General features: G+C 50.7%; 1 protein-coding gene across 6 annotated transcripts; it reads right to left on the reverse strand.

Annotated features, from left to right (window-relative positions):
* Positions 1 to 451: 451 nt before the first annotated feature.
* Positions 452 to 9,448, reverse strand: LOC115077869 (embryonal Fyn-associated substrate-like). 6 transcript variants are annotated; one of them, XM_029580243.1, is made up of 7 exons: positions 9,430 to 9,448; positions 7,962 to 8,168; positions 5,419 to 5,919; positions 4,966 to 5,106; positions 3,191 to 3,883; positions 2,951 to 3,082; positions 452 to 2,033 (listed from the first exon to the last, which is right to left on the reverse strand). In XM_029580243.1, the coding sequence occupies exons 2-7, from the start codon at positions 7,965 to 7,967 to the stop codon at positions 1,599 to 1,601; spliced, it is 1,908 nt and encodes a 635-aa protein (XP_029436103.1). In that variant the 5' UTR covers positions 7,968 to 8,168; positions 9,430 to 9,448; the 3' UTR covers positions 452 to 1,598. The 6 variants fall into 6 exon arrangements, with proteins under 6 accessions (XP_029436103.1, XP_029436102.1, XP_029436101.1 ...); XM_029580242.1 differs by lacking the exon at positions 9,430 to 9,448 and adding an exon at positions 8,813 to 8,877; XM_029580241.1 differs by lacking the exon at positions 9,430 to 9,448 and adding an exon at positions 8,775 to 8,877.
* Positions 9,449 to 14,622: the final 5,174 nt, after the last annotated feature.

Genomic DNA, 14,622 nt, shown 5'->3' on the forward strand with positions numbered 1-14,622 from the left:
TCCTCCAATCTACCTTTCTTTCTCCCATCTGACTCCTCCATCCCTTCCTGTCTCATCTCTCTCATCCCTTCATCATTCCACCATACCTGTTATCCTTCCCTCTCTCTGTCCTTTCTACCCTTCTTTTCCATCATATTTTCCCAACATCCCTCCCTTTTCTTCCTCTCCATTCTCTCCCTTTCCTCCCCTGGCTGTCCTTTAATTTTTTTATTTTCACGCCTCCTGTATTAGTCCAAAGGATAGAAGCCCTTGAGGGTCCAGGCCTGTGAAATAATGGGAGGGAGGGGGTTCACGAGTGACACAGAAAGAGATCAACATGGAGACACTGAGTGAGCGTTGCAGACACAGAGACAGAGAGCGAGACACTCACCCCAAGATACAGACACAAAGTTTGAAAGAAAGAGAAACAGAGACAACACCCGCACCCATAAAGAGAGATAAACAGAGACCAAAAGATGGAGAAGCAATCAAAAGGAAGCAGCAGACAGAGACACAGAAAAGAGCAGCGACTACAAAGAGACAGAGAGAGAGACCAAGAAAGGGAGAGAAAAGACCAACACGGGCACAGTGAGAAACAGAGACACACAGGCAGAGAGAGAGAGAGAGAGAGAGCAAGAAAGGGAGAGAAAAGACCAACACATGCACAGTGAGAAACAGAGACACACAGGCAAAGGAAGAGAGAGAGAGCGCAAGAAAGGGAGAGAAAAGACCAACACATGCACAGTGAGAAACAGAGACACACAGGCAAAGGAAGAGAGAGAGAAGGAAGAGAGAGAGAGAGAGAAAAGACCAACACTCGCACAGTGAGAAAGGGAGACACACTGGCAAAGGAAAAGAGAGAGAGAGAGAGACCAGCCCATACAAACTGAGAAAGAAGGAGTGAGTGAGACAACACACAAGGAGACAAAAGTACAGATCCAAGAAAAAATGGGAAAAAAAAAAATACAAGTTTTCCAAGGGCGGTTTTATTTTGTAAAATGTAATGTTTTGTTACCAAGTACCTGAAGAAGTTTTAAATTATGGAACTTTGGAATTACTGTCATTAAAAATTAAAACAAAAAACAACAACAACCACCCAATCCTCCGAGACTGAAACAGACGCACGCCGGCTCCGACAGACGGACGGACGGACGGACGTATGCTGGCACTGAGAGGCAGACGGCCTCACTCCTCACTGGAGAACCCCACTTTACACAGTCCGGGGCCCCTGACCCTGAAGGGCCCGAGGGGGGAGGCACAGTACAAGAAGGCGAGCGTCACAGCCCGACCCCTCCCCCCCTCCCCCACAGACACGTCCAAGCTGGGGGGGGGGGGGGGGGCGCGCGGGGGTCTCTGTGGCAGTAATGCATAGCTGGATGATCCCTGGGGGGGGGGGGGAAAAAGGGAGGGTGGAGGCACCTAAGAAGTCTCCTTCCTCGTTCTCCTCCCCCTCCTTATATTATGGCTTCAACGCGGCCCGCGTTCTGGCTAACGTCGGAACCGCAACTACAGAGAAAGAAAGCATCGTTCAGCAGAGCGGCTCAATAAATAAAAAAAACGTACACAGCACTGTACAACAGGGACGCGGTCGCCGGGGCTCGTCGCTGGCCGAGGGCCCCTCAGGACGACAGGCGCCGCAGCAGGGCCGTGAAATCCAGGGCGCGGCCCGAGAGCTCGGTCACTCGGTCCGCCACCCCCTGCGCGGCGGGCGGGGAGGGGTAGCGCAGGGCGGCGGACTTGGCCGCCAGCACCACACCCTTCAGGGCCTCGCAGAGGGCGCCGCCGGCAGCTGTCACTCGGGCCCGCGTGCCGGGCGAGGCCGCCAGGCGCGAGAGGGTGTCCCCGACGAAAACCAGCTTGTGGGCAGCCACGATGACGCTCTTCCCCTGGGGGACGAAGGCACGGGGTGGCTGGTTGGTGCGGACGGCAGCGAGGAAGGCCTCGATGGAGGCCAGGAGCGCCTCGTAGTGGCCCTGGCACTGCCCGGCGTAGAAGTGGAGCAGCTGGGTGTCCTCTGCGTCCGGGGAGCCGCTGCTGGCGCCATTCCCAGAGACCTGCAAGGCGAGGGGGGAGAAGAGGGATGATGGGTTAGGGCAAAGAGAGCCAAAAGGAGAGGATGGCACGAATGAGAATGTTGGAAAAAGAGAGACACACGTGGCACGCGCGCACACACACACGTGGCACGCACGTCGCGCGCACAAACGTGGCACGCACACACGCACGTGGCGCGTGCACACGTGGCACGCACACACGCACGGCGCGCGCACACACGTGGCACGCACACACGCACGTGGCGCGCGCACACGTGGCGCGCGCACACGTGGCACGCACACATGCACGTGGCACGCATGCACGTGGCACGCACGCCTGGTGCTGAGACATCCCTGCTCACGACTTCATAAACCTGTGCCTCATTGTCACCGAAGCCCAGCTCTTTGCAGACATAGAGTCAACTCTCTTGCCCGCCACAACATTTTGGGTGCCCCAACCTGCCTGGGATGGTCTGGGTCTGCCCCCTCCCCAGTCTCTGGAAGAATTCACTCGTAATTACATCGAGTTAAGGCAGGGAATGGGTTCCTTTGTTCAGGGAACTATGGAAGGTCCCCTGAAGGAAAAAACCCGCCAGAGGGGGTGCATTAGCTTCCATTATCTCTCTCTCATGAGATTCAGGGCTGCTGCGCTGCTCTGTTATTCCACCGTGGCACTGGGTGGGGCAATCCCACGTCCTGCAGTTACCCCGACTGCTCCCGCCGTGGCGCTAATCTAGGGGAAAGCAAGCCCCAGGCGGGCAGGCGAGAACCCTCCCCCCCCCCCCCCCCCCCGAGTGAGCGACGCACGGAGCGGGCCTGGCAGAAGAAGGGCCTTCCCCTCGATGCATCCGTGACTTACTGCCTCTTACGCAATACTCCCGGCTCCTGCGCCCCGCTACCCAACTCCCATTCACCCGGGTGAAATTCCACGGCACAAATACCTGGGACTCCGCGGGGCCCCCTGCAGCGCCGTCCTCTGGCGTCCTGGCTGCCCTCGCTGACAAAGTCTCATCCTGAGGAAGCTCCGGGGGAGAGGGGTTAGAGTCCGTCTGGGAGCGCGCTCTGTCCGACCCCTGAAATATATATATAACACGGGGGGAGAGGGTGGGGGTGAGGAGAAGAGCGTCCCGGCACAAGGTTTCGGAGTCAGAGAGAGGCAGAGGCGTGCGAGACATTCTCACCTTCAGGTGCACGTATTCGTACTCCTCGGCGGGCTGGATGCCCTCGTACTCGTTCTGGGGTCTCTCCCCCTTGTTGGGGTGGCCGTAGGCAGAGGGCGGAGGCGGGGGCAAGGGCCGGTCCTGGATGCTGCCTTTTCTCACGAAGACCGGCGGGGAGGACCCCGTGGCGGCGGGGGAGGTCTCTCCGGCGCCGAGCTGCGTGGGGAGCGCCGGCAGCGGCCTGCGGGACAAGCTTTCGCTGGAGGGCAGCCGGGGCCTGTGAACCTGCGCGGGAGGCCTGGAGATGGAGAGGCGATGGAAGCCCCCGGAGGGCAGCTCCTCCGGCTCCTCCTCCTCCTCCTCCTCCTGGGCCAGGGCCGGCACGTCGTAGATGGAGCTCTCGCCGCCGGCGTCGCGCGCCTCCTCCGGGCCAGCGTCCAGCACGTCCTCGGGAGCCTCGTACAGGTTGTGAACGGCTGGGGCCCTCTTCAGGTTGGAGGGGGTGGCGTAGACCTCAGGGTCATCCTTAAGGGGCGGGTTTTGGAAGGCCAGGGGCACGTCGTACATGTCCTCCGGGATTTCCTCCGCCGGCGGTGGGGATGGGGCAGTCTGTGGCGTCACACGGGCTACCTTCTTAGCAAAGCATGCTGGGATGTCATAGGTGTTGCCAGCCACCGAGGGGTCCGCCAGAAGGGATGAAGGAGTGTCGTAGACCTGGGGGAGGGGGGGGGGAGAAGAGGAGGACACAGTTACGGGAAATGCCAGCAGCAGGTGGGGGCCTGACCTTGAAAATCCATGGACGTTTTACAAGATGTCTGCCACAGCGCGGCATTAATCCCTCGGGCGCCCGATCACACGTACACAAGACAGTGCCGATCCCTCGTCGCCAAGATACATTAAGGGGCCGGTGTCCTAATATAACACACTCTAAAACCCCACTCAACATTTGTTTCCCCCCCCCCCTGCTATACAGCCATCCAGTTAGCATGGAGGAGATGATCCTCTCCCTCGCCACCCACCCTTTTGCCTCCCAGTGCCACGCAGTATGAGAGGTCGGTCAGCAGCTCGTTGGGAGCCCTGAGGGAGGGAGCTCTCTCCACTGCCCTCAGTGAAAGGGGTAAGGAAGGGGGAGGGGGGGGGGGGACAATGAGTAGAAAGGCCCCTTGATCTTGGGTTCAGGATGATGGAAGTGCAGCCAGCGTGCACAGAATAGCACACAGAAGACAGCATCCTACACTATATCATAGATCCCATTTTTAAATACATAATCACGGCCTATCATGCATCCCATAGGGGTCATGATAATCCCATAACCGTGGCATGTCGTGGATTCCATAGGGGATAAATAATCACATAACCGTGGCATGTCGTGGATTCCATAGGGGATAAATAATCACATAACCGTGGCATGTCGTGGATCCCATAGGGGATAAATAATCACATAACTGTGGCATGTCGTGGATCCCATAGGGGTCATGATAAATAATCACATAACTGTGGCATGCCGTGGATCCCATTGGGGATAAATAATCACATAACTGTGGCATGTGGATCCCATAGGGGTCATGATAAATAATCACATAACCATGGCATGTCGTGGATCCCATAGGGGTCATGATAAATAATCACATAACCATGGCATGCCGTGGATCCAATGGGGGTGATGGTAAATCACATAACTGTGGCATATCATGCATCCTATGGGGTCAGGATATGTAATTACATAACTGTGGCATACCAGAGACGTTTCACTAATCAGGGGAACCAGTGCCTTCCTCTCAGGTCCTGACTCTTACCTCTTGGTGCCTCTGACTGCAGGGCTCAGACTCTTCACTACTACCACGAGGCACTCTGTAGGTGTCATCCTGCGTGAGAGAGCCCACAGCCACTGCGGGCGTGGAGGGACAAACCCTGGCAGTTGGAGGGACGGTGTACACCTGGCAAAGGGAAACAAAGCCCGCTGAAGGTGCTTTCTCACCAATGCAGGAAACCAAATCTCTGGGGACACTGCGTCAAGTCCACGCATTCAGGTTTGACATCACCTCTCCTGTTCCATAATGGACCAGCCCCCTCTCGACAGCCCTGCACAATACACCGAAGCACGGGTGGGGGTCATGACAATCTGGAGAGGATCTGGGGTGCGTGGGGGAGAGGACAAAGATTGGGAATGGGTGGACACGGCTAGGGTGTGGCACTGCGGTGGGGCAGCTGGGGGTGGAATGGGTGAGGACGTCACTTTCCAGTCTCACCTTATGCAGACTTTTTCTTGCTCCGCTGTCCCCGGTTCCCTCCGTCTCTGCGTCTGGGAACAGATACTCATTCTCCCTGGCGGTGCTGGCACCTCCACACTCCCTGCTGGTAATGTCGTGGCCTGGGGGCACCTGGTACACGTCCGTTTCTTCACCTGCTCCCTGCATACCCGGCCCGTCCAGCCGCGGGGGCACTTGGTACACTGACTGTGCTTCCACGGGCTCCAGGCCCTCTTCCAGGCAATGGTGAGGGGGAGGGGAGCGGTGCCCACTCCCTGGGTCCCTCCGGGCACAGTGGAAGCTGCTGCCTCCTCCGGTCCCCTCCAGCAGTTTCACCCGGTTCCCGGGTACAATGCCCTGCCGGCCGTGCAGCGAGCACAGCCACCAGCCTCTCAGCCCTGCCGTGTCACGCTCCACCACCATCATGATGTCGCCCTTCCGAAAAGAGAGCTCCTCCGCCGTCTCCGCCGCGTTGTCATAGAGGGCCTTCGCCAGTTGTGTCTGCAGGACATGAGAGAGCGAGACCAGCACTGTGACAGCCTTTCATAACCAGCTGCATGGGAGTGACAGCCCCTAAATGTCAGCTGAACCAGCAAACTCCTATACTGACTCTTCACTCCAAACCCATACTTAGCCCCCACCCGCCCCTATAACCAGCTCTATATACTGAACCCCCACTCTCCCCCATAACCAGCTCTATATACTGAACCCCCATAACCGGCTCTATATACTGAGCCCCCACCCGCCCCCATAACCAGCTCTATATACTGAACCCCCACTCTCCCCATTAACCAGCTCTATATACTGAGCCCCCACTCGCCCCCACAACCAGCTCTATATACTGAGCCCCCACTCACCCCCACAACCAGCTCTATATACTGAACCCCCACAATCAGCTTTATATACTGAACCCCCACTCCCCCCATAACCAGCTCTATATACTGAACCCCCACTCTCCCCCATAACCAGCTCTATATACTGAGCCCCCACTCTCCCCCATAACCAGCTCTATATACTGAGCCCCCACTCTCCCCCATAACCAGCTCTATATACTGAGCCCCCACTCTCCCCCAATAACCAGCTCTATATACTGAGGCCCCACTCTCCCCCATAACCAGCTCTATATACTGAGGCCCCACTCTCCCCCATAACCAGCTCTATATACTGAGGCCCCACTCTCCCCCATAACCAGCTCTATATACTGAGGCCCCACTCTCCCCCATAACCAGCTCTATATACTGAGGCCCCACTATCCCCCATAACCAGCTCTATATACTGAACCCCCACTATCCCCCATAACCAGCTCTATATACTGAGGCCCCACTCTCCCCCCATAACCAGCTCTATATACTGAGGCCCCACTCTCCCCCATAACCAGCTCTATATACTGAACCCCCCATATCCCCCATAACCAGCTCTATATACTGAATCCCCACTCTCCCCATAACCAGCTCTACATACTGAACCCCCATAACCAGCTCTATATACTGAGGCCCCACTCTCCCCCATAACCAGACTGAGGCCCCACTCTCCCCCATAACCAGCTCTATATACTGAGCCCCCACTCTCCCCCATAACCAGCTCTATATACTGAGCCCCCACTCTCCCCATAACCAGCTCTATATACTGAGCCCCCTTAACCAGCTCTATATACAGAGCCCCCCTTCATAACAGCTCTAGAGACACTCCACAATCACATTTGTATACACAGATCCCCGTAACCAACGCTTTATGCATAAACTCTCCACCCCATAATTAGCTCTGTATGCACACCCCCTCTCCCATAACTAGTTCTGAAAGCACAGACCTCCCCCTCCCTCAATTACCAGCTCTAAATGAACGCATTCCCCCACCAATAATCAATTCTGTAAACACAGGGACCCCCACCCCCATTAGTTTTGTATGTATAGATCTCCCGCCTCACATTTCAGCCATCAGTAATCAGTCCTGCATGCACACACCTCCCTCCTCCCCACCTCTGTATGCATAGACCCTCTCCCCATATCTAACCCCATAGGCTCAGCTCGCCCCTGGATTTACTACTAAAGGCATCTTTGCCCTTACACACCACCTCCACAAACGTTACCATCTCCGTCTTTGTCTTGAGCGGGGGCCCTGTCCCTTTAAGAAAAGAGGCTATGTGGCTCTGTGACGTCATCCCTCTCCCATTCTTCCCCGAGAGTTCCCGTTTAAAGAGACAGGAGCGCCCTGTGGCAGCCAGCAAAAGCTGCTCCGACATCCCACAGAGCAAGGGAAGGGAGAGAAAGAGACAGCAGAGAGATAATTAGACATGGGGAAGGGGGGAAAAGAGTGAGAAGGAGACAAGGAAGGCCAAAGAGAGATAGAGAAAGTAAGAAACAGTCAGAAATGGGGAGAAAGGAAGGAATAGAGAGAGAGAGAGAGAGGGAGACAAGTAGGGAAAGAAACAGACAGAAAAAAGGAAAGAGAGTAGGAGCCAGGGAGGGAGAGAGAGAGACTGTGAGAAACTTGACGGAAGAAACATCCCATCCTATTGCACATACAAAACCTCCTCAAATACTCACCGTCATTGCCTTTAGCCGCAGATCCTTGTCGCAAGAGACTCTGGTCCGCAGCAGCAGCAGGACGTGGCCCCTGGGGGACCCGTGTAAAGGGAACCTCTTCCCTGGCTTATCTTCAGTGCTACCGGTGGGGGGCGTGTTCTTCCAGCTCAGCACCTTAACACCCAGCCTTCCTTGCTTCTTCTTCCCACACCCCAAGCAGCCCCCATGCTGGTTTATCAGGGAAGAGACACAGCGACATAAATACAACACACTGCTCACACGCGTGCAAAGGGACACACACACACACACAAAAACAGATTACGCGCGTGCAAAGCGATTACAGCTCACAAGCGTGCAAAAGGCTGCACCGATAACCAGGGTGCAAAGGGCCACAGCTCACAAGGGTATGGATTCACACACACGAAAGAAGAATGCAAGCTTGCAATGATGCACACACAGATTACAAGAGCACAGCTTGTCCTGCCCGAAAAATGAAAAGCAGCTTGAGCTACAACTAGAAAGGTCAAATAGAAATCCCGAAAAAAAAAAAAAAGTAAAATCCAAAAAGATGTCAAAAACACACACAACTATTTTACATGTGTAAAGGGGCAGAAAAAAACCAAAAACCCCCCAGAAAACATTTCCAAAATTCAAACTATATCACGAGTTTGTGAAGAAACAAAAATACAAAACGAAACCTTCCAAAACTTTATTTAAAAAAAGAAACAAACAATTATTTAATTTCCACCTTCTAATTCTCGAATTTGATTTCAATTAAAAAAAAATCAAAAAACAAATAATCCCCGACAATAACATAAAATATTGAAGACGTACAGAAAAATGAACAAAATCAGGGGGAAAAATGAACTAACATCCCCTTCCCTGAACTCCGAGTTGTCCAGCAAAGTGAAAATAAAGACTTAGAAATGTGTAGGAAGGCGAGGACCGCTGGGAGCATATTTAAAAAAAAAAAAATCAGGTAAAAAGTATCGTCTTGAAGGAAAGAAATCTTCCTACAGAGGGCTGGTACCCTCCCCCCACCCCGCGCCTCTCCCTCTCTTTACAAAAATAAAATCTGCTCCATTCCTGCATCCAAAGTTACCCCCCAGGAAGGCAGGGTATTCATAAATACCCCCCCCCCCTCCCTCCCTCCGCCGGTCTCCAGTCAGGACCAGCAAAACAAATAAAATCCCAGGGACGAGTCACATGGCAAACGCGAGAAGTCCCGTGCCCAGGACAGGGAAGAGTCCTGCAGAGCGGAGCTGTCTGTCTATGGCCTGTCTGCACGGGGCTGGGGGGGAACGACGACCCCCTGAATCCCCGGGCCTGCCTGGGGGGGGAGGGAGGAAGAAGGGCGAGGAAGGCCCCTGCCTGCTGTGCTGCTGGGAGAAGGGGAGGGATGAGGGGCAGGCACATGCAAAGAGACAATAGGGAAGGGAGGAGGGCAGGGAGCGAGGTACAGAGGAAAGGGGAGGGACGAGACACTGACAATAAAGGGTTTCAGCAGCCAGGTTGCTCTTAGATGATACTCAGGCAGTCTTCGGCCCTACTGGCCCAGCCTTCCCCTCCCTCTCCTGGGTCCTAAAGACCAGCCCCTACATGTCCTGACTGCAGAGTCCCTGCCTCATTATTGCCATCTGGGCCTCTGCTAAGCAGGTTTCTCTTTCACACGCCTGTGAATCTGAGAGAAAATGAATGTTTCTAAAAAATGTACACGACTTAAACTAATGCTGCTCCCCTCGCTGACCTCATACACGAGTTATACCCATATGACTTTACACTAAGCATAAAACACATACACACCTCTGTGCCTTATACACAAGTTACATTGTATAACTTTATATTAAACATAAAACATCCTCCCCTGGCTGTCCCCCCCCCCGTACACAAGTTGTACCATATCACTTTATATTAATGCTACAATGCCCACTCCCCTCATACACAAGTTATGCCATAACCTCCATATTAAGGACAAAACACCTGCTCCCCTCACTAATACACAAGTTACACCTTACCACTTTATCCTAAGGATAAAATTCCTGATCCCCTCACTGTCTCCCATTTATTTAATATAAATTACATAAAGTTAATATAAAGTTAGCTGCCATAGGAGTTTCCAGCTCTGCTCCATCTTGGTTCAAATCGTTTCTCAGCAACAGAGGTTACAAGGTCAAAATCCAGAACAAAGAATCTTCACGCCATGACTCATCCGTAGGAGTCCCACAAGGCTCCTCTCTATCCCCGACACTCTTTAACATCTACCTTCTACCACTTTGCCAACTCCTCACCAACCTCAACCTAAAACACTTTCTCTACGCAGACGATATCCAGATCCTGATCCCCATCAAAGGCTCATACTCGAAAACCCTCGACTACTGGGAATCCTGCCACCAAGAAATCAAACGTCTCCTCAATAGCCTCAATCTAGTACTAAACTCCTCCAAGACCGAAATACTACTCATATCTCCAGAGAACAGCAATCTCACCGCTTCTCATCCAACCAACCCACCAACCACTCAAGTGAGAGATTTGGGAGTGATAATTGACAACAGGCTGAACTTCAAAGCCTCCATCAACAAAACGACCAAAAACTGCTTCCACAAACTCCAAGTTTTAAAAAGGATAAGACCTCTCTTCCACGCCCAAGATTTCAGAACGATCCTCCAAGCAATTATTTTCTCAAAGTTAGATTACTGTAACGCTATCTCCCTTCCTCCTACACCAAACCGCTCCAAATGGTACAAAACACAGCAGCCCGTTTACTAACAAACACCAGGAAAAGAGACCATATTTCCCCATTTCTAAAAGACCTTCATTGGTTACCAATTCACTTCAGAATCATCTACAAATCCATCTCCTTGATATACAAAATCATCCATCAACGCACCACAATTGACCTACAATTTCCTCTCCGCTTACACAACTTCACAAGACCTACCAGAGACGCATACAGAGGATCCCTCCATGTACCCCCTACTAAAACCACTAGTCACATTACCTTAAGAGATCGAGCCCTCTCCACAGCGGGCCCACTGTTATGGAACTCCATCCCTCTCGATCTCAGACAGGAGCCCTGCCTCCTAACCTTTAGAAAAAGGCTCAAGACTTGCCTGTTTATGCAAGCTTTCCCGGACTTAAATTAATGCACCTCGCCATCAACATATCCAACACAGCAGCTGTACCTCATCTCCTTGTATATAATTTAGTCTCTGCTAAACTATCTTTATTTCCTCTGATCCCAGTTCAATAGTCCTTGTTAATTGTAACTGCTTTCTTCCACACATTATTTCTGTTTTGATGTATTTATTGCACCCCTGTTTATTTGTAAACCAGCATGATGTGATCGTTTCATGAATGCCGGTATATAAAAACCTCAAATAAATAAAATAAATAAAAATAAATATTGTATTTTCCTTTTCAGTACTTCAGAGTGGATTACCTTCAGGTACTGTGGGTATTTCCCTGTTCCCAGAGGGCTCACAATCTTAACAGGCTGATGAAATAAAGTACGCCCAGCTTAGTGCGCAGCTTTACGAGCGGTTGGATGCGTGTCTAAAATGCGCATCCAAACAAAGGCGTAGCTAATAGCGATCTTGGCCATTCCCCATGGGAGATAAATCTCCATTCAACAGGCAATAGTTAGTCCAGCCCCTACCACCAAAAATATTAACACCTGGTCCGATTCTTGCCAACCTTAAGAGGTCTTGTACGATCTGATTATAATGTCCTCTATACAGAGGTAGCAGACTTCTTTGCTCCACCCATATTTGAGTCCACTCCTCTTCAAACAATGTTATGTTCAGGGTTGCATTCTCACCTCAGGTACTCCCCCCTCCAATTCACAGTCTTCAGTGCATCTTTCCCACCCCCAGGAGGAAGAGAGGGGGAGATGATTGCACAGATATGCTGTCAAGGCACAGCCCCATCTCCCAAAAAAATGTACCATATATTTCCATTTCATTTGTTTCTAAATGTCCGCACCCCTCACTGTTCCCCATACACAAGTTCATTTGTATAACTTTAGATTAAGGATAAAATGCCCGACTCCTTGCTGTTCCCCATACACAAGTTATGTTGTATAACGTTATAAGAACATAAGAAATCGCCATACTGGGTCAGACCAAGGGTCCATCAAGCCCAGCATCCTGTTTCCAACAGTGGCCAATCCAGGCATTAAGAACTTGGCAAGTACCCAAACACTAAGAAGATCCCATGCTACTGATGATAGTAGCATGACATCCAAGAACTTATACAAAACTTTTTTAAACCCAGCTACACTAACTGCACTAACCACATCCTATGGCAATGAATTCCAGAGCTTAATTGTGCGTTGAGTGAAAAAGAATTTTCTCAGATTAGTCTTAAATGTGCCACATGCTAACTTCATGGAGTGCCCCCTAGTCCTTCTATTATCTGAAAGAGTAAATAACCAATTCACATTTACCTGTTCTAGACCTCTCATGATTTTAAAGACCTCTATCATATTCCCCCCCCAGCCGTCTCTTCTCCAAGCTGAAAAGTCCTAACCTCTTTAGTCTTTCCTCATAGGGGAGCTGTTCCATCCCCTTTATCATTTTGATTGCCCTTCTCTGCACCTTCTCCACTGCAACAATATCTATTTTTGAGATGAGGTGACCAGAATTGTACACAGTACTCAAGGTACTGTCTCACCACGGAGTGATACAGAGGCATTATGACATTTTGCATTTTATTCACCATTCTGTTTGCTTTTTTGACTGCTGCAGCACACTGAACCGAAGATTTCAATGTGTTATCCACTATGACGCCTAGATCTCTTTCTTGGGTGGTAGCTCCTAATATGGAACCTAACATCGTGTAACTACAGCAAGGGTTATTTTTCCTTGTATGCAACACCTTGGATGCCCAATCACCTTTGGATGCCCAATCTTCCAGTCTTGCATGGTCCTCCTGCAATTTATCATAATCTGCTTGTGATTTAACTACTCTGAACAATTTTGTATCATCTGCAAATTTGATCATCTCACTCATCATACCCCTTTCGAGATCATTTATAAATATATTGAAAATCACTGATCCAAGTACAGATCCCTGAGGAACTCCACTGTTTACCCTTTTCCACTGAGAAAATTGACCATTTAGTCCTACTCTCTGTTTCCTGTCTTTTAACCAGTTTGTAATCCACGAAAGGTCATTGCCTCCTATCCTATGACTTTTTAGTTTCCTTAGAAGCCTCTCATGAAGGACTTTGTCAAACGCCTTCTGAAAATCCAAGTATACCTCATCTACCGGTTCACCTTTATCCACATGTTTATTAACTCCTTCAAAAAAAGTGAAGCAGATTTGTGAGGCAAGACTTGCCTTGGGTAAATCCATGTTGACTGTGTCCCATTAAATCATGTCTTTCTATATGCTCTACAATTTTGATCTTGAGAATAGTTTCCACTATTTTTCCCTGCACTGAAGTCAGGCTCACTGGCCTGTAGTTTTCTGGATCGCCCCTGGAGCCCTTTTTATATTAAGGATAAAACACCCTCTCTCTTCGCTATCCCCCATACAGAAGTTCATTGTATAACTTTACATTAAGGATAAAACACCCTCTCTCCTCACCGTCCCTCATACACAGGTTACGTTGCATAACTTTATATTAAGGATAAAACACCCTCTCTCCTCACTGTCCCTCATACATAGGTTATGTTGCATAACTTTATATTAAGGATAAAACGCCCTCTCTCCTCACTGTCCCTCATACACAGGTTATGTTGCATAACTTTATATTAAGGATAAAACGCCCTCTCTCCTCACTGTCCCTCATACACAGGTTATGTTGCATAACTTTATATTAAGGATAAAACGCCCTCTCTCCTCACTGTCCCTAATACACAGGTTACGTTGCATAACTTTATATTAAGGATAAAACGCCCTCTCTCCTCACTGTCCCTCATACACAGGTTATGTTGCATAACTTTATATTAAGGATAAAATGCCCTCTCTCCTCGCTGTCCCTCATACACAGGTTACGTTGCATAACTTTATGTTAAGGATAAAACACTCTCTCTCCTCGCTGTACCTCATACACAGGTTACGTTGCATAACTTTATGTTAAGGATAAAACGCTCTCTCTCCTCACTGTCCCTCATACACAGGTTACGTTGTATAACTTTATATTAAGGATAAAACACTCTCTCTCCTCACTGTCCCTCATGCACAGGTTATGTTGCATAACTTTATGTTAAGGATAAAACGCCCTCTCTCCTTACTGTCCCCATTGCCTCATCTTTATAATTGATGAATGAGGTGTGCTGTATGATAAACAGGAGAAGGGTTTTCCTGGTGTTGGCGTGGGAGGAGGAGGGGGAGGGGAGGGGGGTTCCCTTGCGGTTTTCCTGTGGTGTTCCCTGAACTCTCGCCCCCCCCCCCTGGTCTGTTTCTGATTCATGCTGTTATCAGATCACTGTCTGTGTCCTTAGCAACTGACTGACAACACTCAGTACGCAGCATCCTTTGGGTGGGGGCTGGAGGAAGATGGGCCCTGAATGGCTTCATGGACTGGGTGACACTTATCTCTTTCTTTCCTTGCCCCCTCCTGCACTGATCATCTTGTTACAGCTGTGACCCCAGGTATCCCCTCACCCTCACCTGCACTGCTCACCCCGAGACAGCTGTGACCCCAGGTATCCCCTCACCCTCACCTGCACTGCTC

Source organism: Rhinatrema bivittatum, chromosome 16 (assembly GCF_901001135.1).
Source record: "Rhinatrema bivittatum chromosome 16, aRhiBiv1.1, whole genome shotgun sequence".
Taxonomy (NCBI): Eukaryota; Metazoa; Chordata; class Amphibia; order Gymnophiona; family Rhinatrematidae; genus Rhinatrema; species Rhinatrema bivittatum.

Bases quoted from the DNA above. Each gene is read 5' to 3' on its own strand.
- LOC115077869 (XM_029580239.1), bottom strand. From the start codon at position 7,576: ATGACGTCACAGAGCCACATAGCCTCTTTTCTTAAAGGGACAGGGCCC. The intron at 5,107-5,418 runs GTGAGACTGGAA...TCCCTTTGCCAG, and splicing joins CAAGAAAAAGTCTGCATAAG to GTGTACACCGTCCCTCCAAC. The intron at 3,884-4,965 runs GTAAGAGTCAGG...CCCCTCCCCCAG, and splicing joins GCAGTCAGAGGCACCAAGAG to GTCTACGACACTCCTTCATC.